This window comes from Eretmochelys imbricata, chromosome 7 (genome assembly GCF_965152235.1).
Source record: "Eretmochelys imbricata isolate rEreImb1 chromosome 7, rEreImb1.hap1, whole genome shotgun sequence".
In the NCBI taxonomy this organism is placed as follows: Eukaryota; Metazoa; Chordata; order Testudines; family Cheloniidae; genus Eretmochelys; species Eretmochelys imbricata.
In genome coordinates, this window is record NC_135578.1 from 123,877,017 (window position 1) to 123,890,893 (window position 13,877).

At 46.9% G+C, this 13,877-nt stretch overlaps 1 protein-coding gene across 3 annotated transcripts in view; it reads right to left on the reverse strand.

Annotated features, from left to right (window-relative positions):
- Positions 1 to 13,877, reverse strand: part of ARMH3 (armadillo like helical domain containing 3) — a 179,975-nt gene that overhangs the window by 138,448 nt on the left and 27,650 nt on the right. For all 3 annotated transcript variants that reach the window (XM_077823332.1, XM_077823333.1, XM_077823334.1), the window contains exons 9-13: positions 4,928 to 4,984; positions 3,253 to 3,296; positions 1,933 to 1,993; positions 1,193 to 1,239; positions 333 to 408 (exon numbers count right to left, since the gene is read on the reverse strand). In XM_077823332.1, the coding sequence (XP_077679458.1) occupies positions 333 to 408; positions 1,193 to 1,239; positions 1,933 to 1,993; positions 3,253 to 3,296; positions 4,928 to 4,984 (285 nt within the window). The remainder of the gene's footprint in view (positions 1 to 332; positions 409 to 1,192; positions 1,240 to 1,932; positions 1,994 to 3,252; positions 3,297 to 4,927; positions 4,985 to 13,877) is intronic.

Below are 13,877 nucleotides of genomic sequence, written 5' to 3' on the forward strand. Positions count from 1 at the left end.
CAGACACAAAAATGGGTCAGTCTGACACAAGGCATCCCCCAGAAAACTTCTCCCAAAAACCTTTTTAATTCTTTTCTGTGGCAGAGTGGGAAATAAGGGGTGCTGCATTTCCTAAGTCACCCTGAATCCGGGCCCTAGCCTGCTTCTGGTCCTACCTGACTAGGAACTATAACGAAACCCCAAAGGCTCCAGGGAAGGAAAGATGGACTGACTGATCTAACTGGTCTTCTCCAACCCTGCCATGGATCGGCTGTTGAAGCGCTTTTGTGATTACGCTCCCTCCCTCCCCGCCCAACAGGCATGGAAAGGAAACACACTGAATGGGACCCCACCTGTGCCAACACGGTGATGAAGTTGCGGTTTAAATGAACGGCTTCGTAGAGGGCCAGAAGAATCGCCTCATTCGTTCTGCAAGAGCAGCAGAAAAGCAGAGTTAGGGTCAGGGCTGCACTCCGGGGACAGCCATCAAAGCAAAGGATTTTCTGAAGCGACTCATGATTTGGTGAGCCCAGCCGGAAACACCTTCAAGGGGTCTGTTTCAGAAGGGGCACGCGCCCATCCTCTGAGAGCCGAGCCCTTTTTATTTAAGGTGCATTGAGTTGGGCACCCCCAATTACTTATCACTTTTGAAGACCTTGGCCATGGTCTTGGACCCCCTTGACCTTCCACCAACGGACTTGCCTTGCTCCTCACTCTCAGCATTGCTTCCTCTTAAAGTCCTTGCATGAGAGCACAGAGCAGCCGGCTGCCTCCACCATCGCCGTGTTACATTGGGCTGGGCACGGAGGAGCAGCTTTTACCCTCCTGATTGGAAAGGTAAGCGCTCCTTGGGGCAGGAGCCGTGTCCCCCACTATGATCTCCAACCCCGAACACAAGAGTGGTGCTCCATGAGCAGTAATTCCCCTCCCACTCCCTACATCCAACACTCGCACACAGCATTACAGAATGCTCCCCAGAGCCAGCCTGCCCATGGCTCCTACAGCCCCAGCCACTTCTTTCGAGTCCCAGCCTCGCCCATCATTTGCAGTTGCAAGGAACAAATTTGGTTGCCAGGCCAGAGCGGACGTCGCTTCAGCTTGTTTTCCTACATTAAAATGGCCCCATAACGGAAGAGCAGCGGGTGACATTTTGCGATTCAGAACCAGCAAGGTACATTGCCGTTCGCTGTGCGGACAATGTCTGTGTACTTACTGGACGGAGATTTTCTCATCAGCATCGGCTATGAACATGCTGCCCACCTATGGAAGGAAAGAGCATTGCACAGTTTTATGAAGAACAGTAGCGAAAGCTGTTGCCACTGCTTACAGCTAGCAAGAGCGGGCAGGGACAGGACCTGAACGCTGAAAGGCCCTGCTTGGCTTGTAGACGAGGAGCAGGGCAAGGGAAGTCCCACAGCTTCCTTCTCCAGGTGGCCATGAACTGCCCCTGGAAGAAGCCTCCCCCAGGACACATCTCGTAGCTACAGCGAGCCTCCACTCAGATGACGAAAGACGATGACTGATTCCCAGAGCTGGATCTCTCAGTGGGCTCCCCACACAGCCACAGACAAAAGGTTTATGGCAATGCCTTTCCCAGCACTTTGTGCAGCAACACTGCTTTGTGTCGGGCAGCTTCTGCAGAAGAGCAGCGATTATTTATTTTACGGCAAAGGCTGCTTAAAAAGAGTCACGTGCAGCTTTTAAAATGAGAATGGAGAAGAAAATATTTCTGATTCTCAACCAAAAAACAGTGCGCTCCTTGCAAAGCACCGCAATAGGATCTGTGGTGTCATGCACATTGCTCACTCTCCCTCTTCAGAGCCTGATCCAAGCTCACTGAAGTCAGTGGAAAGACTCCTGCTGAATTCAGAGGATTTTGGATCAAGGTCTCGCAAAGTCCCATGTACTTTATTTATCTTTTAAGTACTGAAAAAATGCTCTTTCCTCACTCACCATATTGGTTAAGGCTGAGAAAAAGCCACTCTGGTGCTCCTCTTCCTTATCTTTGTACTGCCTGAACAAACAGGGTGACAGCAACAGAGAGTGGGAAGTTACACACAGAAAAAGGGTCATTTTATCCAAATCCCCATACAACAGACATGACAGGTCAGGACAAGAGCTGGAGAGTGCATCAACATGCATGTTGACTTTTCAAGGAGCTTGTGAAGAGAGATACAAAGGGAGTTCAAATCCCTGTTACGGGACAGCCTATGCAGCGGTGGGGTGGCCAGGTTGGTCTCTGGATATTAGAGATATTGGGGTTATTGGGGATATCTCTGGATATCCCCAACTAAATCATCCCTGGCTGGGCTGATTTAGTTGGGGATTGGTCCTGCTTTGAGCAGGGGGTTGGACTAGATGACCTCCAGAGGTCCCTTCCAAACCTGATATTCTATGATTCTATGAACTCTGGAAACCAGTTTTCATTACCTGGGCTGATGGTTTCCAACCCTGGGGCACACAGAGAAGCCTTTAATCTAAGAGGTCTAACTTTCACAGCTCACAACTTCTGATGACTACAATGGGAACTGCAAGCGCTCAGTGCTTCGGAGTGTCCAGTCACTTTGATAGAGGTGCCGAATTCTGGCCATTCCTTTTAACCTGACTCTGTCTACTTAACTCTCCTGTAACGGGGCACACCTTCAGTCTGGTACAGAGACAAGAGCAATGGGGTCACGCTCATCTACACCTCCAGGGCAGGCAGGAGAGTAGCAGAGCATGCTACCAGTGCTCCAGCACTGAAAGCTATCAACATCTGTTTAATGGGGGTTAAGAGGAATTCTTCCCCAGGGGCAGATTATCCTATCGCTCCCTACTGTTGGATTTCTTGCAGCTTCTTCTGAGGCAGCTGGTCCTGGCACCATCTGAGACTGGGTACTGGTTCAGATGGACCCTGGTCTGCTCCAGTCTGGCAATTCCTGCACTCCCAGATGGCTGTGTGTGTTTCCGATGGGCTGTCAATGTTTCTGGCACAGCGGCACTCAATGACTCATTCATTTTCACGTCACAAAGGCGACTCACAAAGATGGGAGTAGAAACATACACAGAAGAGCTGTCTGGTTTTCCCGAAGGCCAGGCCTCTCTTGAAGTGCATCTGCCAGATTCCTACTGGCAACAACAGCAGTAACAGCCTCAGAGGGTTGCGGGCCTCAAACCGCAAGGCAGCTCCAGCATCTCCACCACACCAGGAGCGCCATGGAAAACGCTGGTGGAAGGGGACAGCAACTCCCCATTGGGTCGAAAAACAATGAGACGTTATGACGGCAGATTTACCTGTTGTACTCCGATAACGCTTGGGCGATGACAAGACCCATTCCCTGCAAGAATATAGAACAGCTTTACTCTGCAATCCCACACCACAGAAAACCAAAGGATATTGCCTGTATGAAGCTCCTCCCCCACCCACATCCCAGGGGACTACACACAATTTAGCGTGCTAAATACAGAGTCAAAGAGTGTGGCACAATTTACAAAGCCAGGGCCCTAGCCAGGGGCCAGCATGGATTAATGCTAACCAGGGTCTGGGTAAGTTAAACAGACGTTCCAGAGGAGAGAAGTCTACTCCAAGGAGCTGCCAGCGTGAAAGCTTGCTCATCCACCAACCTCAGTTCAGTGGAGAGAGCCTTAAAAGCCAGCTTGTGTCAGAGCACAGATAGATGCTAAGCCCCAGCTCACAGTGAAAGCCTCAGATACAGGCAGGCTTTAAAAATCCAACAGAGCCAGCTTAAAATCCATCAGTCACCGTACAGGCTGACACGATACAGTCATGGCAGTTCAGTCTTATGAGCAGACAAAAGCCTGGCACAGAAACAGCAAAGTCCAAATGAGCCTGGGGTTTCTTCTTTTTCTTAAGGTTTCCTAATTCAATATTCCAGACATCATGAAGGTTACAGTAAAAGGTGGTAGGACAAACCTCACAATCTATCGTACTAGACCTTCCGCACCTGCAAGTGCAGCCTGAATTTGATATTTAAACTCAAGATACTTTAAAATGCTTCCAAATCAACCACATAATCAGGAGGACAAAACATCATCTGTTAAAATTACATGAATCTGGGAAAATTCTGAGTCTGTATGGGACACAAGAAAAAGGAGCTCAAAATCATCTTAAATTACATGGCTGCTAACACTAAGAAACCCCTTCATCAGTAGATCTCAAAACCTAAATAAATCTCAGGGTAGCTCTGAGAGTTATGTATGATCTTCATTTTACAGCTGGGGAAACTGAGGCAGAGCTAGGTCAAATGACAGAGCAAGTCAGTGTCCAACAGAATACAACCCTGAAGTCCTGGCTCCCAGTTACCTGCTCTTACCCCTAGACAACAAATCTTTCCCTTCACACAATTCAGAAGGAATCTTTAATATCTGATATCCTCTCGGCAACATTAAGGAAGATTAAGTGTCGCTACAGAAGAACCAGGGGCTGTTCTCATTTCAGTCACACTCCCATGCTGGCAGACAGTAAGCTAAGTTGACAAGGGATGGAGGGGACACAGATGGTATGTCTGTCCTGCACCAGGCAGTAGTTTACACTCTGCACAGCTGATTCTATTACAGCGAGAAAGCACCTTTGACTGCAAGGGCCCCTCTGGGCAGCTCACCTCAAGGACACAGAGATGGCTGATTTTAGCACGTTACTTTCTACCCGTCCAGGTCCTTATTACAACTAAACATTGAATTGTTACTGCATCAGGAATCCACCTCTCTCCCCCACTCCTAGAAGTTGATTTAGTTGGGGTCGGTCCTGCTTTGGGCAGGGGGTGGGACTAGATGACCTCCTGAGGTCTCTTCCAACCTAATCTTCTGTGATTCTAAGTCTCAAAGGTCCCGCTAGCAGGGAGGCCAGACATGCTGATGCTCTCTGCTGTAGCACACTCCCCTCCTGACTAGGTCAAGACACACGAGGACACAGAGCCCAGGAGAAGGTTGCAAGGAGCTGGATACTCACGTTGAGCGTGGCCTCGTCATCTACAATAGAGAGTTTCACAATGTACGGATTCACCGACTGTTAAACAAGAGAAGAAAGGAAAGTTTTGTCTCTGGTTTAAAAAAAGCCTGCTGGCTATTCAGCAAAGTTTCCACAGCTTCCTCTGGAGGTTTCTTCCCCCCGCCCCCCACAATGCAACAGCAGCCATTCACTGCATTGAAACTACTGGGCTCTGGCTCCCCTCTATCCACTCAGCCTCCCAAGGAATTGATGGTGTTTCTGGCTTTGCCCTCGGTGAGACGAGCCACCACTGGCTCAGCTACGCAGTCAAGATTATCTTTTATTATTAGCTTGGTAAACGTCACCCAACCCTTTCATTACTGACACGTGGCACCGTGCAGCAGGCCCAGGTAGTGATGCAGAGACTGAACGTTACCACAGTCTGCGACTTCTGACTGTGTCAATAACTGCTCGAGTGAGGCACTGGGGAAGGCCTGATAATGTTAAGGACCCATCTATCACAAACTGCCAGGACTAGAGCTCAGTCCTTCCACGTTCAGACTGCTGAAAGCTTGGAATCCAAGGAGCATACAAATCATCTGTACCAGATGACCAGAGGATAGCTAGCAGAATGCCAATTTTTAAAAAAGGCTCCAGAGTTGATCCTGGCAATTACAGGCCAGTAAGCCTGACTTCAGTACCAGGCAAATTGGCTGAATCTAGAGCAAATAATAGAATTATCAGACACACAGATAAACACAAAATGTTGGAGAAGAGTCAACATGGGTTTTGTAAAGGGAAATCATGCCTCATCAATCTACTAGAATTCTTTGAGGGGGGTCAACAAACATGTGGACAAGGGGGATCCAGTGGTGATAGTGTACTTCGACTTTCAAAAAACCTTAGGCAAGGTCCCACACCAAAGGCTCTTAAGCAAAGTAAGGAGTCATGGGATAAGAGGGAAGATCCTCTCACGGATCAGTGACTGGTTAAAAGATAGGAAACAAAGGGCAGGAATAAATGGTCAGTTTTCACAATGCAAAAAGGTAAACAGCAGTGTTCCCCAAAGATCTGTACTGAGACCAGTGTTCAACTTATTCATAAGTGGTGTTCAACTTATTCATAAGTGATCTAGAAAAAGGGGTAAATAGTGAAGGGAGCAAAGTTTGCAAACAATACAAAATTACTCAAGATAGTTAAGTCCAAAGCAGAGTGTGAAGAGTTACGAAGAGATCTCACAGAACAGAGTGACTGGACAACAAAATGGCAGATGAAATTCAATGATGAAAAGTGCAAAGCAATGCACTTTGGAAAACATAATCCCAACTATATACACAAAATGATGGGGTCTAAACTAGCTGTTACCACCCAAGAAAGATCTTGGAGTCATTGTGGATCATTCTCTGAAAACATCCACTCAATGTGCAGCGGCCGTCAAAAAAACGAACAGAATGTTAGAAACCATTAGGAAAGGCATATATCATAAAACAGAAAATATCATAATGCCACTGTATAAATCCCTGAGACACCAACACCTTGAATACTGTTTGGAGTTCTGGCAGCCCCCTCTCAAGGAAGATATATTAGAAATGGAAAAGGTACAGAGAAGGACAACAAAAATGATTAGGTGTATGGAACAGACTCCAAATGAGGAGACATTAAAAAGACTGGGTTGCTCAGTTTAGAAAAGAGACGACTAAGGGGGGATATGATAGAGGTCTATGAAATCATGACTGGTGTGGAGCAAGTGAATAGGGAAGTGTTATTTATCCCGTCACATAACACAAGAACCAGAGGTTACCCGACGAAAATAATAGGCAGCAGGTTTAAAACAAATAATACATGGAAGTACGTCTCCACATGATGCACAGTCAACCTGTGGAACTCCTTGCCAGGGGATGTTGTGAAGGCCAAAAGTATAACTGTGTTCAGAAAAGAATTAAATACGTTCCTGGAGGATAGGTCCATCAATGGCTATTAGCCAAGGTAGTCAGGGATGCAACCCCATGCTCTGGGTGTCTCTGAGCCTTTGACTGCCAGAACCTGGGACTGCACAACAGAGGATGGATCACTCGATAACTTCTCTGTTCTGTTCATTCCCTCTGAAGCACCTGGCTCTAGCCACTGTCGGAAGACAGGATCCTGGGCTAGATGGACCTTTGGCCTGGCCCAGTATGACCATTCTTATGGTCATCTGAACTCCCAGTTGAAGGAAATGTCCAGACTAAGCCCCTGTAGAGAAGCCACTAATATTTTAAATAGCATTTTTCATTAGTAAAATATGTTTGTTTATGCCAAGTTGTTTACCCCTGTCAATGCAGAGACTAGCCAAGGCAATTTGGGACTGGCTCAAACAAACAAAAAAGGGGCAGGGGAAGGTTATAAATACCCAGCAAAGATCCTTCAGATGCAGCCTCGATTTATCAAACATTTTCTCACTGAGTTATCCAACTTTACAACTAGCTTGTCAGAGATGCAGTGCCTTGCTCAAGGTCACACAGTGAGTCAGGAACAGGGCAGGGTAGAGCCGAGCCCACTCCCAAGCTTTCAGCTTCATGACAATTAATTTTCCTCTTCAGTTATATTTAGGAGTTTAAACCCAGAGGAGATGGTATATTAGGACAGACCAATGGTCCAAGTAACGTGGTATCCTGTCTCCAATAGTGTCCAGTACTATATGTTTGAGACAATGGCAGAAAACCCCCACAGTGCACCTCACTGAGCAACACTACCTCACGGGAAAAGAACGGAAATTTCCTGACCCCAGCTTATGCTTTGAGGCTGGAGGAAAGAGCCTTTTGAATAACTGCATATACCATTCTTCATATAAGTATAATCTTCAAAAACTAAATAGAGTCTTTGCTTCAGTAATATCCTGCAGCAGTGAGTTCCACCAGTTGCTGATATATGCATCTGACAATCATTTCCTTTTACCTTTACCTTTCTTGAGTGTGCTAAGTTCACATATTCTCTTGCTCTACTACTAGAAGGATGGGAAACAAGGAGAATAGTCTTCTCAACACCTAGTATCACTTTCTAGACCTCTGTCACTTCTCTCCTTATTCACACCTTTCCAAACTAGAGAGACCAAATCATTTTAACTTCTCCTCACAAGGAAGCCCCTTCTGGTGTGTCTAATTAATTTCACTGCCCTTCTCTGAGCTTCTCCTTTTACTCGAAAGCCTTTAACAAGATGAGGTGATCACTTGGGACACAGCAATCTAGACACACACACCCCGTTGGTATATATAATGGTGTTATTCTCTATTCCCTCACTCCCATTTCTGAGGACTGTCACAGCACACAGAGAAGACTATTTCCCTGAGCTGCCCACAGTGAATTATAGAACCGTCCCCTATTCTGAGAAGTTACAACTCATTCTGAACCCACCCATGTATCTGAGTAATTCCATTTCTTCCTTTCGGTGTGCATTAGCTCGCACTATGATCTGTCTGAATTGACAGCGAGTTGCCCAGATACCCATTTACATTAGGCCTTCCTGGCATTCCTCGCTCACCTCTCCCCACAGTTTCAGTGTGTCCTTTATTTTCTCCTGCAAGAGACTTTTGCTCAAGTTTTAGGAGAGTAAATAAATTACATCTGCCATTTTCCTATCCCCACCCGTGGGTTCCAGCCTTAGAAGCTAGGTAGGAAGCATTTCTAGTAAGCTAGAAGTACTGAGAAGCCACTAGAACTTCACAGGTGTAGTACTGGGGGGCTGAGATAGATCTTCAGCTTCCAACTGCCTCTCCTGAGAGAAAACAGAAAAATATTACCCCAGCACTCCAAAGGAAGCTGATCTTTTCTAACCACGACCTTCACAGAACAAGCACTGCAGCACTCACTCTATTCGCCAGACAGGAGTTAGAGCCTCACTCCTGGAGATGAGACACACTCAAGGGACATCTCTTATAGGCTACCTAAATCAATTACTGATAAATCATACAGAAGCAGAAATAAACACAGTCAGGGAACCTCACAAGGACAGGGCGGCTACAACCTCAGCAGAGCAGAACCTATGCAACTAAGTGACCAAAACCATTCTCGATTCCTCCAGAAGCGTAGCAGAGCGAAAGCGGCTCATGCACTGACCACCCAGCTACTTAACAAACCAATGGAAACCAGAAATTATTCACTAAGAAAACAAAGGAGAAATACAGACTAAATCCATACAATCCCAACAATGTTAAAGTTAGTCATGCAAATGCAATCCAGAGTCCATTCATTTATGCTTTCGCTGCAGTCATGGTGGAATCACACAGCTGTACAGCCACCCCTGCAATTCACCCTCTCCCTGGCCAGAGGGCCTCACTCTGCAGCCAGGCCTTCTCGGCAGGGAACTCTGGCCCGAGTAATGAGTGGGGGCAGAGCCATTCATCTCCCTATGGGCACTACGGGGCACAGTTTTAGACCCTAGCTCCCTCACTGCTACTGCAACCACCAAGTAGCTGCAGCCACAGGGCAACAGAGAAAGGAGGAATCAGGGGGGAAAGGAGTCACCCAGCATGCTAAGTGGAGCCTCCAAGCTCCTTGGTGCAAGCAGGGGAGTGGAGAGAGAAGAGGAATGTGCCTTGTTTAAATGGGGCCTTGGTATTCCCCATGCCACTCTTCAGTCAACACTGGGACTACGGGCAGGGAACAGCTCAATAGCCCAACTCCTCAACCACGCTGAAAGCTCAACAGCTGCAGGAGATATACGAAGCTGAGAGAGAGACCAAAATATCCCGGGGCTGGGAAAGGAAAAAGCAGAACCAACTGACTTCTTTTAGGCTGGGGATTGCATGAGAGTTTTGCAGCTAACAACCAAAGTAACACTACCAGCTAATTAGAGAAGCAGAGGAACCGAAACAAACTGAGAAATAAACCCCCTTGAAATGTTTGACTCCCCTCAAAACCAGTGACTCCCCTGTCGCGTAAGAAAATGTGACGGGTAACTCATTTTTCTAAACAGACCAATTTCAAATCATTCATGTTTCTGACAGAGCTCCTATCAAACAGCATGTGCTCCGACTCTCCTTTTCAAATTCCCCTTCAAAAGATGTGATAACAGGTTTCCTGCTCCCTCGCTAAAGGGTCTTTTCAACCAGCGACTGATTAGTTGGGATCAGTGAAACTCACTAGACACATCAAAGCGCTGCCATGCACCAAGCCCTGCATGGATACAAACTGTTTCCGCAAACACGGTCTGTGGATATCAAGCGGATATCTGCAGATTTGCAGGGTGCTAGATATAAAATTTGGATTCAAAGCCATCTGCGATCCTCAAACATGGTCCACAGATATCTGCAGAGTTGCAAGGCTCTAGCCACGCAAACAGTAAACAATGCAAAAGAGAAAAATATTTTCGCTAACATCTTTCAGTTCTCCTCATCTTAGGCAACATTTGTAACTCTAGTAGGCACAATATTTCCAGGCAGAAAGGTGATTTTTCAAGTTGATGTGGTTTTTTAAAGGGATATATCAACTTAAGTCCTGAATTTCATTTTTTCCATCTCCTACCCTCATAAGTAACACGTCAGATGGCTAGAAATAGTACAGATTAGAGAAAAAACATTATTCTCCCTCTCTGCCCAAGTTTATTTTCTACCTTTGACAGGCCCGTGTATAGCTAGTCTCATTGCTTCCCTTGTGTAGTCAATGATTTAATTTCCCCTGTTCACACGGGTCTTTCACAGAGCAACAAGGGAGAGTGAAATATTTTCTCTGAAATAAGAATGATTATAAAACTACCAGTAGTGGCAGAGGGACTTGGGCAGGTATCATACCTGAAACTACTTTAAACTCTGTTTCTGAACACGACTAGATTTCAGGCGGACTTTGTCCCTTTATAGTTCTGCATAAAGAATACACATCTCTTCAGTTCCTATAACAGCAGCTAATCAGAGAACAGAGATATATAGTGCAGCTGCATTGGTTATGAAATCTTGGATGGATATTCCACATGGAGGTGTAAAGACTAGGAAACAGAGATCCCAGAAATCTGAAAGAACATGTTCATACAAACACAGCAATGCTTTCTTTAGAGACACCCACAAAACCATAGGTAACTAATCAATTCTCAGCCCAATTAGATTTCCTTAAGTAAATGGAACAATAATTTAGCAACCTACGAGACACAAAATAAAAGGGCACTGATAAACAGTAATATAGTCAAAGAAACAGGCAGGAATGCAAAGTTAAATAAGCCATGAAACAATTTGACGTGCTGACAGCCAAGCACCAAACAATCCAAACTCTAAAAACGCCCAAGTAAGGCAAGGGAAAGATGGCTAGTCTCCCACACAGCCAGGATAATTGCTGCAGGCAGAGCTGGGAACACAGAAGGCTGTCTGACACTACCCATAAGATGACCGTGCTTTCAGTTGCTTTTAACTTTGCCAAACTTGTTTGGGCTGAAATTTTCCATGCCGGATGTCTGCCTCAGGCTGATTAAGAAGAGAATAATGTCAGCAATTCATTCATGTTGGATGCCCAACTTGAGATGCCTAGGGCCTGATTTTGCAGCGTACATCGCATGGTGTGACACTTTATATGTTCACAGCCCCCGCCAACTTCAGCTGCGACTGCAAGTGCTCAGCACTTCTGCAAATCAGACCCTTGGGGCTAAGTCAGGCACCCAGAAAATGAGGAACAAACAGTTAGTGACCCCCTGTGAAAAGTCTGGTTTAAGAACAGCCCCGCACTCACAGGAACTCTGTGACGGGGCAGGGATAGAATCCAGCTCTCCAGGGCAGCATTCGACTGCCTTCACCGAGAGACCATCTTTTTTCATCCTGCAACACTCTGCCTCATTCACTGCACACTTTCCAATTTTTCCAACGAATGAAGCAGGGGTCCTACAGACAACGGTCTCCTCCACTACACAACCCTGATTCATGCCCAGAACAAGTCCATCCTGTGCACTGAATGAGGCAGGGTCCTATGGAAGAAATAGCATGTGATCATGTAATTAAAGACTGTACGATAATGTATACACAAGGGGGCTGAATTCAGATTGCACAGGCAAACTAAATTCCGTCATCTCCTAGCTTCTGAATGCTTTGCAAGCTTATTATTCTTTTAATGAACATAAGAACGGCCAGACTGGGTCAGACTAAAGGTCCATCTAGCCCAGTGTCCTGTCTTCCAACAGTGGCCAGCGTCAGTGCCCCAGAGAGAATGAACAGAACAGGGAATCATCAAGTGATCCATCCCCTGTCGCCCATTCTCAGCTTCTGGCAAACAGTGGCTAGGGACACCAGCCCTGCTCATCCTGGCTAATAGCCATTGATGGACCTATCCTCCAGGAACTTATCTAGTTCTTTTTTCAACCCAGTTATAGTCTTCGCCTTCACAACATCCTCTGGCAAGGAGTTCCACAGGTTGACTGTGCATTGTGTGAAAAAATACTTCCTTTTCTTTGTTTTAAATCTGCTGCCTATTAATTTCATTGGGTGACCCCTAGTTCTTGTGTTACGAGAAGGAGTAAATAACACTTCCTTATTTACTTTCTCCACATCAGTCATGATTTTATAGACCTCAATCATATCCCCCCTTAGTCGTCTCTTTTCTAAGCTGAAAAGTCCCAGTCTTATTAATCTCTCCTCATATTGCAGTTGTTCCATACCCCTAATCATTTTTCTTGCCCTTTTCTGAACCTTTTCCAATTCCAATATATCTTTTTGAGATGGGCGACCACATCTGCACGCAGTATTCAAGCTGTGGGCGTACCAGGGATTTATATAGAGGCAATGTTTTTGTGTGTAATTTCCTATGGTTTTTAAAGAGCTGACTGGAAAAACAAATTCCATAATGCGGAACCACACTGAACCCCACATGGGTCAGAGCAGGACCACTATCCTGTTCCATACAGGTTCTTAGCACACCCTAATCTCTGCAATACCTGAGCACCTTCCAGCTGCACATCAAGCAATATGGCTACCATCTCCACCCATGGATAGTTCTCTCTCATTTGCTCCTGGGAGAAGAACTGTGTGTGTTGTGGAGTGTTCTGTTTCAGTAGGGCGGGGCGTTAATGTCCATGCTCCTCTGTGTGTACATGAGAGGAGGCAAGCTGAAGACATGCCCCCTGAACTGGAAGGAGAAGGTGGGGGGAGGTGGCTGGTCCTTAGTTTCTGGGAGAGTTCATTCCATGGTCCTGGGCTGATCCCCATGAAAACACCAACTTCTTATGGTAAAAGGTTCCAGTCTGCCAAAGGAGCGGGACTGTCAGCTACGGTCTTCAATCAGAGCATTAGGCTCTTTCAGACGTGCTAGACTGGGGCATCCTGAGGTAAGGATCGAGATCTCAGCTTTGACTTTCTAGTCCATGGGAAGCCAGTGCAGAGAGCAGAGGAGAAGTCTGATGTGCTCACAACAGCCCACATGGCTGAGGAGATGCACTGCAACACCTGGGCATACAGGGTTCTACAGAACACAGAGCTGGAACTTGTTGGCTCACAGCACAGATGTCCACCACTTGTGCTACATGAATAACTGGTAGCAGTAGTAAGCTGTTATCCTCTAGGTCAGGGGTGGGCAAACTTTTTGGGCCAAGGGCCACATCTGGGCGGAGAAATTGTATGCAGGGCTGGGGCAGGGGGTTGGGGTGCGGAGTGTGGGAGGGGGTGTGGTATGCAGGAACGGACTCACGGCAAGGGATTGAGGCAGAGGAGGGGTGCGGGGTTTATGAGGGGGCTCAAAGAAAGGGGCTGGGGTGCAAGAAGGGTGCGGGGTGCAAGAGGGAGCTCAGGGCAGGTGTGCAGGAGGGGTGCAGACTGTGGGAGGGAGCTCAGGGCAGGGGGTTGGGGTGCAGGAGGGGTGCGGGGTGTGACAGGGGGCTCAGGGCAAGGAGTTGTGGTGCACAGGGGTGCAGCAGAGGGCTCAGGGCAGGTAGTTGGGGTGCAGGAGGGTCCAGGCTCCGGCCCAGCACTGCTTACCTAAAGCGGTTCCAGGGTGGCAGCGGTGCGCACCGGGGACCCACACCGTGCCA